The sequence below is a fragment of the Sphaerodactylus townsendi genome, linkage group LG06 (genome assembly GCF_021028975.2).
Source record: "Sphaerodactylus townsendi isolate TG3544 linkage group LG06, MPM_Stown_v2.3, whole genome shotgun sequence".
In the NCBI taxonomy this organism is placed as follows: domain Eukaryota; kingdom Metazoa; phylum Chordata; class Lepidosauria; order Squamata; family Sphaerodactylidae; genus Sphaerodactylus; species Sphaerodactylus townsendi.
The window spans coordinates 106,676,428-106,694,649 of record NC_059430.1 but is presented as its reverse complement, the minus strand read 5'-3'; the positions used below and the strand labels follow the sequence as shown (position 1 = coordinate 106,694,649).

The 18,222-nt window shown below is 40.3% G+C and overlaps 1 protein-coding gene across 4 annotated transcripts in view; it reads right to left on the bottom strand.

Moving 5' to 3' along the window:
• The window catches only part of PACSIN2 (protein kinase C and casein kinase substrate in neurons 2), a 52,183-nt gene that overhangs the window by 26,286 nt on the left and 7,675 nt on the right, over nt 1–18,222 (bottom strand). For all 4 annotated transcript variants that reach the window (XM_048499435.1, XM_048499437.1, XM_048499436.1 and 1 more), the window contains exon 2: nt 3,251–3,363. In XM_048499435.1, the coding sequence (XP_048355392.1) occupies nt 3,251–3,310 (60 nt within the window). In that variant the 5' untranslated portion in view covers nt 3,311–3,363. The remainder of the gene's footprint in view (nt 1–3,250; nt 3,364–18,222) is intronic.

Sequence of the window (18,222 nt, the reverse complement as noted above, 5' to 3'; positions counted from 1 at the left end):
TTGATCACAGCCCCCGAACGCAGCTTCTAGCCGCCTTGAAATAAAAGAATAGCTGAAAACGCAATTCTCAAAAAACCCGCCCTGCGGCCAATAGAGTGGGTTAGGGGCAAGTTAGACCTGTGTTAGGGGTGGGAACCATGTGAAGTTCTCGCCCAACATAGGTTTTATCCCACCCTTCATCTGCATTTATTGACCTGTGCGGAAAGGGCCTATGAAGGGCATCACCTTCTCACATGCTCCTTTGACAAGGACTGGTCTTTGTGCTGGCTTCCACTACTCCAGGGCTTGAGTGTATTGGGCACTTTAGTTCTCAAGGGCAAATGCACAAAAGGAAAACTATTTATATTACCTTTATATCAACTGCACATTTTAAAAATAACTGAAAATAATAATTCTCCCTTTTAGGGAGAATAAGTGCTACATTCATTAATATATGGGCTATCCCTCTTGCTCATTGGATGATTTGCTTGAAGAAAAGAGAAACCTTTCAAAAGTTCTTGGTGTGTCAGCTGTTTGAAGAATTATCTTATATTTCTTAGCGTGTTATTCGGAAGCACCATCATTTTATATTGACTGGTCACACAATGGTTGCGGTAGTACTTCATTGGTATCTTAGATTGGTTTATGTATTACACTCTCAGAGCACTGCCACTTTATAGATAACTGGGTGCATAAATCTTTATGGGCATGTGCACTTTAACTATGCTGAAAAGTTGATTAGATTATACTTCATATTATTCATTGGGTTTTTAAGTAATGCTATTCCATTGGGGTTTTTTTAAATGTGTGTGCTTGCTGACTTTTGTTTTTATGCTGGCAACGGATTCTTTTTTGTTATGTGTTAACTTTGTTAGAAATATGACAATACCAACACCAAGCTAAAAATTATAATGCACTAATTTGTTTGGAGGTTTAGGGTGAGAGAAGGAAAGTTTTAAATGATTAAAAATCCTTCAATGCCAAGGATACTCAGGACAGTAGCCCAGATCCACCTCTCACAGCTGACCCCTTGTCAAAAAATCAACAAACTGCTTGACTTTGTATAACCCAGGGCTACTCATTTCCATTAATGTGCTAAACCTACACATTTCAACTATCATGATCTCTATCTCCAGTTCACTGGTCTCCAGTTATTGCCAATTATCTTAATTATTGGTCCTTCACAAATTGAACTTTATTCTCACTTGTTATGACTATTATTTATATAACTCCAGAGTATGTTTCACTAAAAATGCATATGCCTTGAGCAGCCTATTTAGGAGAAGAGCTAATCTTATAGATCTAAGCACAACAGAAAGTATTACTTTTAAGACAACAGGAATCCCCTTGTTGCTATTGACTCAGTGATAGAGACTGAATCAGATGAATATGATGGGAATATTTCCAACCCAAGTGTTTGCTAACTCCATAATATCTCCACTTCTGACAACAGAAACTCAAGCGGAGGGCATAGCTTCACCCAAAGGAGAGCCACTGAAGACAGTGGAGGGCACAGTCTCAGCCAAAGGAGAGTCGTTAAAGACGGTTTAACAGGAACTAATTAGTGAATTGGCACAACCAGAACTGCCCACTTGTGGAATTTGGAGAATTCAGAAGAGGACTTACTGCAGTCCTTTAGGAATTTGCCAGCCTCCAAACAAACTGCACTTAGTAATAGATTAGGCAAACTTAGAAATAATTTGCTGAGAATTAAAGAGAATTATTCAATACTGGAGCCATTACAGATGCTGAAATGTAGCCAAATTATGATGCCTTTTACAGCTATGGCACCAATGGGTCTTACTTCAGAGTCTTATTCCATTCTTAAAGATATGAACCCTGGTAATCAAGAAGAAATACTCCAAGACCAACAGAAGAACAACATACAAGAGAAGAAGTAACTATTGCTAAAGAAGAAGACACGGCATTCTACACCAAAGAACGAATGCATTTTTAATGATATATTGGGCCAGTTGGATCTTATCACTCTGGATTGACTGACAAAGACACTCTCAAAAAGGCCTTCTTCCAACAGCCAGAAGATACTACCCTTATTCTGGAATGTTATGGGTTGGGTTAATACACTGTCTGATTCAGCAACATATAATTACTTGTCTAGTTTTAATTTAACCTTGATGCAAGAGCTTTGGCTGCTATGTGTATCCTTACTGCTTGGCTATAAATCTTTTGCTTTGCCTGCTGAGGCATCTACACATGGCAGAGCTAAAATCTGGGCATTTTAATATCCACAAAGTTAATGGCAAAGATTGTACAACTTTCCCATTATGGACATTTGGCTATGACAATAGTTTTAATGTTTATTATTTTAATTTAATATCTAATATTTCCTTAGAATTCCCTATTGTTTGAGCTCCAGTCATGTAGCAGTGAATATACTATGATTTCAGGCCATGCACTGAGAGCCAGAATAGTGTTGTGGTTAAGAGTGGTGGACTCTATCTGGAGAACTGGGTTTGATTCTCCACTCCTTTACACGAGAAGCAGACTCTTATCTGGAGAACTGGATTTGTTTCCCAACTCCTACACATGACGCCTGCAGGGTGACCTTGGGCTAGTCACAGTCTCACAGAACTCTCTGAGCCCCACCTCCCTCACAAGTGTTTGCTGTGGGGAGAGGAAGGGATGGAGCTTATAAGCTGCTGTAAGACTCCTTACAGGAGAAAGGTGGGGTATAAATCCAAACTCTTCTCTTCTTTGTCACTTATCCCTTTCAGTTTTCAAAAGGTGGCACCCAAACCAAGAGATCTTGTTGTCAAATTAATGCATTTGCCTCCTGATTTGGGCATTATTTTCTACAAGGAATTGTTAGGGATAGGAAAAAGGCGAGGGGAGAAGCAGAGGCTTGGTCCTGATGTTCCTGCACTTGCGTGAGACACCAAAGAACATATAATCCAAAACAGTCCCATAAATGGCTTAAGTCGCATTTTACTAAATACACAGGTATAACAATTAACAGAATGCGACACTAAAAAAATACAATGGGATTAGACTTATAGAACAAATCAGGAATCTAAAAAGAGAAGTGAAGCAAAGTATAAACGTAAGAACATGACACATTAAATGATACAAAATTACATAGTAGGATCTCTGTCTCAGTAAGCTAAACACAACACATTAAATGATGCAAAAATTATATAATTTTTTTTAGAAATTAAAATATGTACTATGGCATAAGTTTTTATTTTGTCAGAAGCACATAGTGCTAACATCAGAGGGAATTTGGAAGATACATGCACAAATGTTAAATTACCTCCCAGAAACTATCACTAGAAACCTCAAATCCAAGAGAATCATCGTATGTGCTAGACATGTCTAGTTGTCCAAGTTTGGAGTCTGGTATCTTGTAAATACTGGACCTTCAGTCTGCAGAAGAAAAAGAAATTATTTAAGACAAAAATCCACCTATTTCATTCAAATAAATGTAGCTATTGATCTGATTCTGCCCTTCCTCAGAATTAAAGATTTTACAAAAGCCCCCCCCACCCCCACCCCCGGCCCAATATTATGACATGTACAAACAGGCCTGAGGAGAACTGTTAAAAAGATATGTGTCATTTAAAAAATTCAGAGTTCCAAAGCCATTACATTTCTGAAACTCTGAACACTTGAGTTACACCAGGGTATGAATATCCTCAGAAAAATAGGTCTGTGGGTGCCTTTAGGTAACAACCAAGTGAGTACACAACTTAGGATGAGGAACAGCAAGCCTCCAGTTCAAAATTATCCTTCCAACATTAACAGGGATGTCAACATGCTACAGTCAAACCAAAATGGTATTAGAGACAAATACAGTTCACTTATGAAAAAGATGCACAGGTTGAGCCTAGTCCCTGAATGTCACAATAAAACACACTTTGTTTCAAAAGCAAAGTAACAGGTACGCCCTGAATCAGCAATATTAAAGCCAAGCAAGATCAGCAGTGGCAGAGTCATTCAAAGTCTACAGCCAAATACCAGATTTCGCATACTTCTGGATGCATCTCAGTATCTCTCCATCAAAAAGGTGGTAGCAATCATCCAGAGAACCCTGCTGACAGCGATGGATAAAATTCTCCTATTCCTGAGGCACACTTCTCACTTTCTCTATCTACACTTCACCTCAAGGCTGCAAAATTTCCTTCGCATCTGCCCAGAAGTGACCAGACAGGGAAAATGAGAACATACCCTATGGCTCCATAAAGATTCATCTGATACAAGTAGATCATCACGAAGGTGCAGCTTACTGATGAACACAGGATCAGTGTTTTATAAGACAGCACACATATAACAGCAGGGCAGGGATTTGAGCACTTGTGATTAATCAACCAACTTGAAGGGGTTTTTTTCCACTTAGTGCAGAAACTGCGGTATATGAATGTTAAAAGTTCTGTAAAACTTTACATATCAATATAACAAATGTACGATGGTTGCTGGAGCATACCAGAGAATTTCAGAAGACAATCAATTTGTGTTTTAGAAATTACACCAAAGGATTTAGACTGTGCAAATCATGAAAAGCTATGAGCAGTTTTGTCTTATCTAAAAAAAAGGGAACAGCAACTGTTTTTCTAAAAAAAATTATATTCAAAAGTTGTTAATGGATGAAAGGATGAAAACAATTGATTTATTTTTTAATGGCCTAAATAGATCCTGGAAACTTATTTTAGGTTGTGTCTATGCTCCAAATAATAACTAAACATCTTTTTGTTGCACATCAAAGAGTAACAGAATAGATGACAGAATTGATAATACTAGGGGATATGAAAGGGATTATGAAAACCAAGTTTGAGTCATCCACGAGAAATACCTCTAAGATTCCAAAAAACTTCAAAGATAGTTAAATGATATTATAATTAAATCATTTATAATTACAGATTAGACAGCTGATTGAAAAAATAAAAGAAGAAACATCCTTTTTTCAAATGATACTCAAGATGTTCATTGGATAGCAGTTTGGAGTTCATCTAAAGCTTAGGATGAGTTATTTAATGTCTCAAGATAGTTATTATACAAACCAAAGAGAAAAACTGAGACAAGAATTAATAAATGATACTACACAGAGAAGTAAAAACATTAGATAACTAGGAGCCCGTCCAAAGTGGGGGGGGGGGGGGCGCCAAATCCACCTGTGGGAGTGGCACAGGTAAATCTGCCCTCCCCCAGGGCACTTGCCCCGGCAGAGGGACTGATCCGCTGGCTGGAGTAGCAGAGGCAGTTTGGGGGCGTGGCCAGGGAAGGAGCCTACAGTAGTGGCCAGGACTACAGACTTATACCGCAATTCTATTAATTCCAACGAGGACTTCCCAGCAACAGGGGGGCTTTTTGGCATTTTAAGCCTCCCTGTACTGCCAGGAAATCTCCATGGGAATGGCAGCCTGATGTGTCTGCAGCGCCACGGTCAGGTGCCTGGCGTTTAGGATGGGGCTGTAACTGGTGGAATTCAAATAATTCAACAACCAGTTCCAGTGGTGGGATTTAAATAATTTAACAACTGTTTGTTAACAAGCACCATTTTAACAACCCGTTCTACCGAAGTGGTGCGAACCTGCTGAATCCCACCACTGGCTGTAGAGCTAAAGAGGACAGAATACACTGGGAAACAGCAAAATATCAACTGAAATTGCATGATGCTTTCAAGGAAGCCAAATTGTTGCTTAAAGCTAAACAAACTATGTTTGATTACGGATTTGCAATGGCACAGATTTTGTAAATTTCAATCTGGTTAAGAACAGATAGTTAGTTCTTCATTACCACCCATAATATGAGTTGCTGAATGAATAGAGACTGCTATCTTGCAGTAATGTGACCTACATTTGATTGGAGACTCACAATCAACCTTTCTACTGGATACTTCGACTTTAGTACTAATTTGTATTGCATGATAAATACTGTTTGTGTGTCTACATACTGTGACCTCTAAAAAAAAACTATCAGATGGAAACGTGTCAGGTTAATTCATATGAGTGACATGAAATCAATTTGATATTTTGCTGTAGTTGGAGATGCAATCATTTGATCCACATTTCTATTGAATTATAATTTGAAGTGTTTAACATTGTTTTAAACATTTTTAAGCATCATCCAATAAAGACATATTGTATACACTACACTGGTATTCTTCATACAAATTTATAAAAGGTAGACTAATGACATGGAAATACTAGGCAACTGATTATCTTAATCTAGTTCAGATAAGAGGCACACCTACAGTGGTACATTTTATCTATGATGAAAAAGTATTTGATAGAATAGATTGGGCTTTCTTTACAGAAGTATAAAGGTGTTTTAATTTTGGGAATAAATTTTGTAAATGGGTAGATATATCAATTACCTTAGGCAAAAATATTGACCGGTCCCTATTTTTCATTAAAAAGGAGAGTAAGTGCTAGTCAATATTTTTCATTAAAAGGGAGAGTAGGCAGAGTTGCCCTATTTTTCCCTTATTGTTTAATTTATCCATTGAAATGTTTGTATTAGCTATGAAATAGATAATATAAAGAGAATTTGAATACCAAGTTAATATTACTAAATTATGATTATATACAGATGATCTAGTATTTTGTCTTGCAAGATCCAAAAGAATCTACTGAGCAAAATATTAAAATTCTAAATGATTCCATTGAATATCTGGGTATAAAATAAGTAATTAAAAACAGATATTGATGGGATAAATACATTTAAGGAAACTAAATGAATATTCTGATTCTGACCAGTTCTTCTTGGAAAAACAGTGAGATTCAGTATTTAGGTGTGGTTGTTTCTGACAATGTAGAGAAAGCAATTCAGCAGAATCTGAATTCCTTATTTAAAAGGACAGTTAATGATCTAATGGTCCCATCCAAACGGGTGGGTGGGTGAATCCTGTGTTGGAAGTTGCACAGGTCTATGCCAGTGGACTTGCCCTGGCAGAGGAGTAGATCGACTGTCAACTGGCCACCGTGGCCTGCCAAATTAGTCGGGCACAGTGGTGCCCCTGCTAGTGCCCCTGAGTTCCCATTGTCTGCACTGGTGTTGCAAGTTCTGGAGGTATGGCCAGAGGTGGAACTGATGGTAATTAGCTTCCACCCCCCACTTCACCGGCAGAAACACCAGAGTCCAGCTCCTGGACTTACGCCACCTTTTCGGTGGTGTAAATCCATGGGAGCCCTGTGGAGGGCTTTTTGATGGCAGGCGGTTTCTTTTGCTGTTTTGGCTCCCTGCATCGTTGGAAAACCATCCTGGGGATGATGCAATAGGGCAGCTGGGGCTGCCCAGCAATTAATTTAATTCTAAGTTATAAGGTTAGGAAGAATCTTAAAATGAAAGTTTTGATAAAAGTACTTTTTATTATGATTACACTCTCATTAGAAGTTAGTACTTCTACATTACGAAAGATTCAAAGTATGTCCAATAAATAAATCTGGGATTGGAAAACCTAGATTACATCTGTAAGTAATGCAACAAGAATGGGACAGAGGAGGATTGGCTGCTCCAACCATAAAAAGACATTAAGATGCCATTTGTCTTGCTGCATTTTCTATCAGTTTAACAAAAACAAGATTGAGAGAATATGGAAGGATGAACATATGGGAGTGACCATGCTCATTCAGTAGCTGGATTTGGTTAGAAATAAGCAGAGATCTAAAGTAGTCCAGTCAGCATTATCTATACATTAGGATAAAAGTAAGATTCAGATTAAAACTGCAATCTTCTATTCCAACGTGTAGATTTTTCTGAGATCTTTTAGCTAAGAAATTTCGATGTCTGGGAAAAAGCAGGCTTGAGCAGAATAAAAAAACTTCATTAAGGAAGGTATAATTATGTATTTTGCAGAAATACAGCATACACATAAAAATGCGGTGTTGCTCTTTTTTCCTATGTTTACACATCAAAAGCTTCATTTAGAGTACACAATCACAAATCCTGGCCTCTCGAATCAATTCTAGTATATCCGGCTAAACAGAGTTGTTTGATAGTATCTATTTATGCCACAGTTGCTGATGTGGGGTTAAAACTAACTATATATAAGGAAAGGGATTTACTCGAGAACATATCTGAAGCCAATTAATTAGTCTCCATAAAGCTATCTAAAAATGTTAATGAATGTTGACGTAAGGGAGACTATCACCTATACTAAAACAATGTTGGAGGTATAAGGAGGTTGAGAGATCTTTGATACATATCTAGTAGCAATGCACAATTATGACGCTCTTTTAAATATTGTGCCAAAAGGAACTTCATTCTAGTTGGATTTGTTTATTGGGAAATGTATTTACGGATACCAGAATGTTGATAGGGCAAAGCATGGAAACAAGAAGAAGTACCTGTAACTGACCAATGGTTAAAGAAAATGCTTATGGGGAAAATTTTGTGTACAGAAAGTTTTGGGAAGGGAAAAGGCATTCACAAAGTAAAATTTTGGTGTCACTTTATTATACACTTGAACAAGATTAAAGCACAAGAATTAGTAAATATGGACCAGATGAGGATGTAATCCAAATATGGGTGGAGCCTCACCCCTGCCTCTCGAAACCAAACAACCAGGTTGACAAAAATGTTTGAGAAGACTCTGGGAGCAGTACAGAGCCCAAAGCGCAGGCTTGGAACTGAAAATGTTCACCTCCTACACAGAATCAGAGGAAACGACTGGGGGGGGGGGGGGGGGATGGGCACATGCAGATAAGAGTCCATAAGGTCAGTCAATGTGAAGAGCTCTCTGGGTGGGGAGAGTTCTCTCGGCAATGGAATCTCCATTCTGAAGTGTTGTAACTTGATGAACTTGTTCATGAAATTCAGATCAAGAATGGCACATTCCTCTCCATTGGGCACAGTGCACAGAATCAAATTCACATCTATCCCTCTCTTGGGAGGAGGACCCACTCTATAGCACCTCCCAGGTGATTGATTGCCTCAATTGTGCTTGTCCTTTTGGATGGGTTGTTGGAGAGGAGAGATACCATTATCCTCTCAGGAGGGGTGGGGAGGAATTCAATCACGTACCCAGACAACACGACTTCCCTTGTCCAGGCATCTGTGTCAGACTGAAAGCCTCTTAGAACAGTAGCAGACACACACACACACGGCCAACTGGCATCATGCCCCCTTGGGTTGGAACTTGCTGTTGTAGAAGTCCTGCTGCTGAGACTGGTTCCAGGAGGGTCTTCAGGAGTCAAGCAAGGCAGGACATGTTGCATATGAAAGAAATAACTGATGTTAGCCAGTCTCCAATTGAACCTTCTGAGAGTCCTGAGAATTGCCTCGGTTTTATCCTTCGTGTCAACCAAGATCTCCTTCAACAGAAGATCTCCAAACAGAAGATTCCATTGAAAGGAGTAGGTGGCAAAACCAGTGACTTAGACTGTTGATCTGCCTGCCAGGCCCGTAGCTACAGAAGCCTTCTGGCGGCGGCTGCAGAGGCGAGGGCTCAAGTGGAACAGTAAGTGTGTGAAGCATGGTGCCAGCAGCAAAGGAAGCAGCCTTCAGTATTCTGCTGGCACCCTCCAGCGTACCATCCACGAACCAACTAGACCATCTTACCAGACCAGATGATGGCTGCCCTAGAAACTATGGAGGCTGCCACTGAAGCCCTGATCATCATGGCGATGGCCTCATCGGTTCACCTGGAGATCTGGTCAACCTTGCGGTTCAAGGCATGCTTGATCTGTCCTTCATCGTTCTCTGAGACCAAGCCTGCTGTCTGAAGCACTGCCTCGGGGGTGTCTATAAGAGGAACTTGAAGCATATCATTAGTATACTTGGGCATCACATATAATTTACAAATGAACCCCGGAAACTGTCTACTAGAGATGGGCTTCTCCCATTTCTTCTGCACCTGTTTCTTAAAAAAACTCAAGGAATGGAAAGACCTTCACAGTCACACTGGGAAAGAATTCCTTATTCTGGGCAAACTCTGGGTCTTTTTCAAGCCACTTTGGTCAGCCAGTCCAAGGGGCCAGCTGACTGTTGTTGGCCTGAGCTGGAAGGCCCTTGAAGAGCACAGGGCGGGTCTGGAGGGTCTACTTCCAAGGTGCTGCTGGAACAGGTCAGCCATTTCCTCTCTCATGGCTCCCAAAATAAAACCAATTATTTCATCATTTAACTGGCTTTTTGCGGCCAACAGGTACTTTACTGGCTGCCGAATCAGGTGGCTGGGTGGTTGAGGAAATCTGAGGAGTTGACCTCTGCAATGTTCTTCCATGCCTCCGAGCCCTTCAGATGGTTAGTGAAGAGGCGGGGTTTGCGGTGAGGCTGGACACCACATTTTCGCACCATTTTTAGAGGTGTGAAAAGCTGCCTCTAAAAATGAGAAAAGAGCAGTAGCAGCCCAAATCTCCCCTTGTTCTTCACGGGCCACAAGGGAAGCTTGAACAGCTCACTGTCAAGTGAAAGAATGTCCCCCTATTGTTCCATTCCATCCATCCAGCAAGCAAGCAGCAATGAGCTACTAACAAAATGCTAAAAGCACCAGAGTCACCCCACGCACAGCTCAACGGGCTGTGAGTGTCTCCTCAAATTTACCACCAAGGATAGAGGAGTGGAGTTAGAGTCAACAGAAGACACAGTCAGAGATGAGCAATTAAGTAAAGAATGAGGAAAGGCCAAAAAAAAGATTGTAAGAATAAATCAGGATGAAGGCAACTAGAGAATTGCTCTCCCTGGAGGCAGGAGATCTGGGGAAGAAGGGGAGTGTCTCACAGATATATCAGAAGCAAAAGGTTTTTTCCTGCCTCCTGATTGGACACCCAGATGTCTTCAAGCTCAGTGGGAGAACCCAACTGGGTCATCACAAGTCATCTGTGACTTGGCAGCAAAAAAACAAACAGCTTTGAATACATATGATTTCCTGTGTATGGATTGTTCATAGGACACTTATCTCAATGAACCTGGAGAATTTATAATATGCATGTATTTATAATCTTTCTGACTCACTAAGATTTAGGATGTTTAAAAGTTTCTGATTTACTAAGATTTAGAATGTTTAAATGTGCATTCATCATGTTTTGCACTATATGTATGCAAAAGAAAACCCTAATAAAAAACTATGGACAGTTTTAAGAAATGGGTGTGCTGCAACCTATACTCTGAGCAAAAGACCAGGAGAGAATATGGAGGAAAAGAATGGTTTCCAATGAGCAAAAGTGTCAAGACAAGATGAGTATTATCTCCCCTACCTGTTCAATCTGCATGCAAAGCATATCATCATGAAAACTGGATTAGATTTAGATGAAGGTGGAGAGCAAATTGGTGGCAGGAACATTAACAATTTGAGATATACAGATAGCACCACCTTACTGGAAAAAATAATGAAGACTTGAAATGACTACTGATGAAGGCAGAAAGTTCCAAAGCAAGATTTCAGCTGAGCATGAAGACAAAAGTAATGATGTCTGAAGAATTACACCATTTTAAGATTGATGAAAAATTGAAATTGTTCAAGATTTTCTATCCCTTAGCTCAGTGGTTCTCAAATGGTGTGGCGCGGCACACTAGCGCGCCTTAAGAGGTGTCTAGGTGTGCCGTGAACTGTTGTTCCCTGTAAGGTTCCTGATGGCACAGAAATTCACAGCCCCCAGCTTTCTCGATCAGCACAGGAGGGCAAAAGATCAGAAGTGACAGGAAGCAAGGAGTGGCTTCCTTTCAGCATCGGGTAAGCTATATGGAGTCCAGCATGCTCTCTGCTGCCAACTCAAAAGCGCAGCAAAAGGGACTGCACAGGCACTGGCATATTTATTGGGGGGCCCAGAGACCTCAGGCGCTGCTTAGGGGGGAACCTGGCAGTCCAGAGCCCCCCACCCCGAAGTGAGAACACTTATCCTCCAATGCAGCCACCCAGTCCTCCACTGTGTGCTGCGCTGTACTCCTCCCCCATTCCTTCTCGTCCTTTCTGAGACTCAAGCACCAGCACCCCGTTGAAAGAGAGACATCATCCAACAGGATTCCACAGCAAAGGATTTGAACCTGGCTCTCTCCAATCCCATTCTGACCACCCACAATCTGGCCACATTCCAAGATCAGTGGAAGAGCCTCTGCTTGGAATGCAGAAGATCCCAGTTTCTATCCCTGGAAATTCCACTTTAAAAAATCAGGCAATAAGTGATGTGAAAGACCTCTGCATGAGATCCTGTAAAGCTGCAGCCAGCTGAAGTATTAACTACTGAGTTTGACGGTTCAATGGTCTGATTCCATATAAGACAGTTTCAGGTGTACAGAAAGAGGATTGTGGGGCATTCTGTGATTGAAAGTGATTTGAAAGAACAAGGCAGAATAATTACAGCATAATCCATTGTGAACGATGGTCCAGTTTTGGTGATCAGGAACGTTCTTCAGATATTTCTTGATGATACTGCCCACTGCGTTAATCATTCTTTTCAGTGAACATAGTGTTATGTGAAGCAGGCTAGGCTGAGAGAGGGGGACTGGGCCGAGGTCACCCAAGGATGAGAGAGAGATTTCAAAGATCCTAACGCAGCACTCTTAACCACTGTACTTGGCTGGTTCTTTGAAACTAACCAAAAATTATTTCAGGGGATGCTTCAGGTGTCCCCAACTTGTGTAAGGAGCTTGATTTGTATTTTTGAGCAAATATTATTAAACAGTTATCTAAAATATGATTGTCGCATGTTTGGGGGAGAGGGTACAATTTCAGTTCTTTGACCCGGGCAACATTTTCTGTAGGTATGCCCCTATGCACAGGGAAGCCTTCTCTCCTTTGCTTTCGAAGGTGGGGGGTTGAAACATAGGGAGAGTGCCTGAACATTCGAGATGTAAGAGACTGGGGGGGAGGGGCTTTCTCTCTGTCTCTCTCCCTCCCCTTGTTTTTTTTATCAAAACAAGGTTATTAACAGTTTTCTGAAGTTTGCTACTTTTATTCAGAGGAACTGTTTCTAACGGGAGATTTTGGCAACCCCCTGAACTAAGCTTCACTAAACCTGAATGCTCTTCTCATGAGAGTCTCCCAAGCCCACAATGCAAGTTTGGTGCCTCTAACTTGAAAAACACTTCCCCCTACAGATGGAAACCCAAAAAAAATCTCCATAGGCTAAAATGGAGCTGAATATTTTCAAGTTTTTGGGAAACCCAAACATATTCAGGATACAGGTATTCAGGCTTTTTGGCTTCACTGATAATTTTAAAGCTGAAAAATTCAAACCCAAAGTTTACCAATTTTTTGTTTTGTTTTGTTCAAGCCTAGTTTAAATTGCTACTGCAATGCTTCTGCTACTGTTTCACGTCACGTTGTTTTCAAGGAATTAGTATTTTATAGAATTTTTAACCGCATTACTAAGTTGTTATCCTCTAGGAAGGACTTTCTTGTTGACAACCTCTGGTCTGTGCTTCAGTTTCTTAGAAAATAACTGAGCATAGTGTGGCCATTTATCCAGACAGCAATCAAAATATGTTGAACACTCACAGAATTGGGGCAAACAGCCCCTGCTGACCAAAAGGTAGTGCCATTCAAATTCTACACAATGATGATTAATCAGAAATTCCAATGCTTGTATTTTTTTAACTATCTATACAAGATTAGAAGCAACAATTTGGAAAATGCTATCCATATAAATAAATATACACAAAAATCAGAACTACACAAACACTGATATTCAGATTTAAACTGTACTGGCAAGGGTACACTTTCTGCAGCAATTTTCACCAATATGACCAGAGAAGAATTAAAAATAGACAGCCTTTTTGTAATGTGTCAGTATTTACTGGTATTTCATCTACCACAACCTGCATTTGGCACAGTATAATAAAGATATTAAGGCTGTCTACTTTTCCCAGAAAAAGCAAGGTACCATCAATGATACAGCATCTCTCACTGCTTCCCATGATACACCAAACAACCTTCTCTACAGAGAGATGGGTCAGAGGGAGGGAAAAGGTCCTGGCACTGTCCCAGCTACAAGCTCGCCAACTAGTGTTCCTTTAAAAAGAAATACTAAGATTCATAAAGCAGAAATCATTGGTGTTCATTACAATTCAGCAGAAAATAACCTGAGAATCATATAAGAGGATTTTCCTCCTGCTTAATACATAAGTGACAAATAATAATTCAAGTAGCCATTCCAGATTGGTTATAGAATGGACCTTAAGGTTTGGAGTTCCATATGACTGATTTTCATATCTTTTGATTTACTGCTCAGATTGTACTGCCATTTTGGTTTGCCTCTTAACGTCAACCCTTTTGCCAGCTCACAAGAGCAACCTGCCTGGGGCAGATCCAAGATTCATTTAGCCAAGAATACTGTTTCCTACAATGACCAGTCAGAGGCCTCTTGAGAAGTCCCTTAAAAAGAGAACATGAGCAAACTTTAATTTTGCATGCCTCTAGAATTTGGTATTTTACTTTTTTACATGGAGATTCAATTGAGTGATCATGGCTATCAGACCTTTATGAACATGTATAATAAATGTATAAGACTATGATTGAAGTTAGAACTATAATCACGTCTTGCAAAATGCTGTGCTATTTCCTCACTGTGCCACAATATGCTATACTGTGCTGCTGAAGCTGTTAATGCCTTTATTGAGTTTTCAACAATATTTGAATGTGAGACCTCCAAGGAATACCAAGACCGTAATGGAGAAGCAGGCAATGACAAACCATCTCCAAACATTTTTGTCTTGAAAACCCTAGGAGGTTGCCATGACTTGACGGCACTTTACACATACACACCAATGGGTGGCCATAGTGCCAGGTGGTTCTGGCCCTAGTTTGACCCTGAACAAAGCTAGCAGTAAACTGGATAGATACAAGAAAGTATTAGAAAATTGTGCTTCTATATGAAATTCAATATTTAATGTAGCATAGAAAATCAATTACTTCTCAGTATCACTTTTTTCCATTGCTAAGAATAGCAACGCCTTAAGGCAAAAGTGCTTTCACCTTTGGTTGTTTCATTGTATGAAGTCCTTTTGCAAATATGAGATAAGGAGCAGGCTTTCCTTCTGTGCAAAAAATCGACCATAGGAGATTGGAATATATGGTATGCAGTCCAACAAGAAAAAGAACTTGATTTCCCTAACTTATTGCTACACATTTCTAAAGAGGTGGTCCAAGTAAAAGAACAACTGAAAGCAGTCTGTGGCTAATTGCAATGCAACGTCCTGAATCAACAAAACATGAGAGAAAGGACTTATGTATTGTTTACAAATATTTTTAATGTTATTCTTAGTATCCTGAAGATTATGCTTCAGAAATCATATTCTGCATGACAGTAACCAACTGCAAGACCAACTATTTACTCTCCATGACTTCTACCACTAACTTTACCCTTCAACTTCATTCTCTATGGCAGGATACAAACCTATGTAATGATGTCAATGGCAAGATTTTGTATTTGACTATTATACAATGAGGTTTTTAATGCTGTTGTAAAACAGACACTACTCATCACCAGAGATACTGGGAAAATAGAAATGTTTACGAGTGTTTCATGAGAGATATCATTTCTTTGACACATTATTTATTTGTTCCATGCTCAGAGCTGTACCAAAAAGCACTGAGTTCCATCTACATTCCCCCGCTGTGCAGCAGCTAGGGTTCAGTTGAACACTGCTATCACCAAAGAATTCCCCTCCTCATACCCACCCTGGCCTGGCAAACTCCCTTCATTAATAGATACCTCAAGATGCCTGCCAACATTCTTCTGCCCATCTTATTTTTGAAAAAAAAAATTACTTCTAGATGCATTGTTTCATGAAATCAACAACAATTATCAGATGCCTGTGTCAAAACTAATTCCCCTGAACTAAGAGGCCTGGTATCATGAACCTGAGGCGGTTGATTTGTATCAAGCCTTTCTTCGCTCAGCTTCTCCCTTTCCCTCTTCCCCTTCTGCAATTTTCTGCACAAAAATGAGGAAAAGGATTTGCTGCCTTCCCATGCGATTTGAGGAAGTAAGCTCTGACTCATGAAAGCTCACACCAATATAAATACTGCTAGTTTTTAAGGTGCCCCTGGACTTGTTTTGTTTTAAACCTACAAAACAGTTGTTCTGTAAAGGCAAGCCCACATTTTATGCTACTGCCACACAACAAAGGAGTCTGATCCAACCCTATGGCCACCAAAAAGGGTTATGTCATGGGGCCTGCACTTACAAAAGCCATGTGGAGCAGGAGGTAAAGTCAAGTGGGGCATCCAGATTGAATGATGTAAGACAGGGGCCTGCAACCTGCGGCTCTCCAGATGTTCATGGACTACAAATCCCATCAGCCCCTGCCAGAATGGCCAACTGGCCATGCTGGCAGGGGCTGATGGGAATTATAGTCCATGAACATCTGGAGAGCCGCAGGTTGCAGACCCCTGATGTAAGATCATCTCCTTTTGACCTCTGGGGGAGGGGGGTGGGAGATGTGGTGACGGAGATATGTATTGTCTATAACCATCTGTTGTATTTATTAGGCATTGGGATTTTTATTGTTTTATTATTTTTAATATTTGCATTTGCTATTTTAATGGTTTTATTGATTGTTTACCTTTATGTTGTGACTTGCCCTGAGCCCTGTGGGGATAGGGCGGGATATAAATTTAATTAATAAATAAAGTCCAGAATGGAACTGGGGCTGAAGTCAAATTTGGTTGGATTCAACCAAGGATGCCTGGGGAGACAGGCAGCTAAGCAACCATGCATTTTGAGCATCAGAACTACTGAAAAAAGATTTACCCATAATTTAACTAGATATAAAACTGTTAGGACAAGTGACAATTCAGAATGGCCTTCAATGTCTTGTACAATTAAAAGCAGAGACAAAGGAGCAGAAGTACCTATAATCACTGGCTGGAACCTACCAAAATTTAACAGACAGAAGGATTTCAATCAGCAGAATGTGACATTCCTGCCTCCCCCTTCCAAAACATCGCTCCCAAAGGACAGGGATATCTAGGAAAAGCATAAGGAAGGAATTACAGGTCTGGAGCAGGAGTGAGAAATTGGCAAGTATCACCCACCCTTCTATCCCCAGTAACGTTAAGTGGGATCCAACCCACTTATTTTCCTCAGTTGATTATTATGACTACAGTCCTTCATCTTAAAAAATCTATATAAAATATCAACTAGACCCAGAAATTTACTACAGTCTCTCATATTTACACCACTTTCTAAACCACTTCAGACGAAGAAGAAGAAGAAGAAGAGGAGGAGGAGGAGTTTGGATTTATATCCCCCCTTTCTCTCCTGTAGGAGACTCAAAGGGGCTTACAATCTCCTTGCCCTTCCCCCCTCACAACAAACACCCTGTGAGGTAGGTGGGGCTGAGAGAGCTCCGAGAAGCTGTGACTAGCCCAAGGTCACCCAGCTGGTGTGTGTGGGAGTGTACAGGCCAGGGGTAGGGAACCTGCGGCTCTCCAGATGTTCAGGAACTACAATTCCCATCAGCCCCTACCAGCATGGCCAATTGGCCATGCTGGTGAAACTGATAAAATGTAGTTCCTGGTATCTGGAAGAAGCTTAAGGTCCCCTATTACAGGCTAATGTGAATTCCCCAAATAAGCCTCCACAGCTCAGGTGGCAGAGCGGAGAATCAAACCCGGTTCCTCCAGATTAGATACACAAGCTCTTAACCTCCTACGCCACTGCTGCTCTGCCACGAAGATATTCCATTCAATTTTATAAGAGTAGATGTCTGTAGCAATCCACAGTTCAAAAGCTAACAATTATTTATTCTGAAGGAGAGCTAAAAATTAGCCAGAAATTTAGGATAAGGTTTATTTTTTCAAATGCATTTACAAAATAAAATGACTGCCAGAAATATTTTCCCACAGTTCTTATAACATGCAGCCAACTGCTACAAAACTGGAACAAATAATCATAGTATCATCAAGAATACAAAGACAGGGTGTGACACGAGCTTCTGTGACAGCTGGCATTTAAGATGACAAAACATAATATTCAAAAGCATTGGTTACATCACCATCATTTACAGCCACCAAACTACTCACAGAATGAATTACTGATACAGGATGCACCAGGAACTGTCTCCAAGTTTACTAAGGAGCAGGATCTGAGACTTCCTGGTGTAAGATGATTATTATGGTAAAAAGGATTTAGGAGACTGTACCATAGATAAGACTACATTGACAATTTAAAAGTTGACTTGGTTGTATGTTGCAGAGAAACGCCACCAACCTAGAGATCATGTTCATATTTCAGTAATTGGGTTCGGTCCAACTATGAAATTGGGGGAGGAGGGCTTTGGTAGTGATTGATTCAGTTATTAGGAATGTAAAAAGGGTGATCTGTTAAAAGAGTTTTGATCAAATGG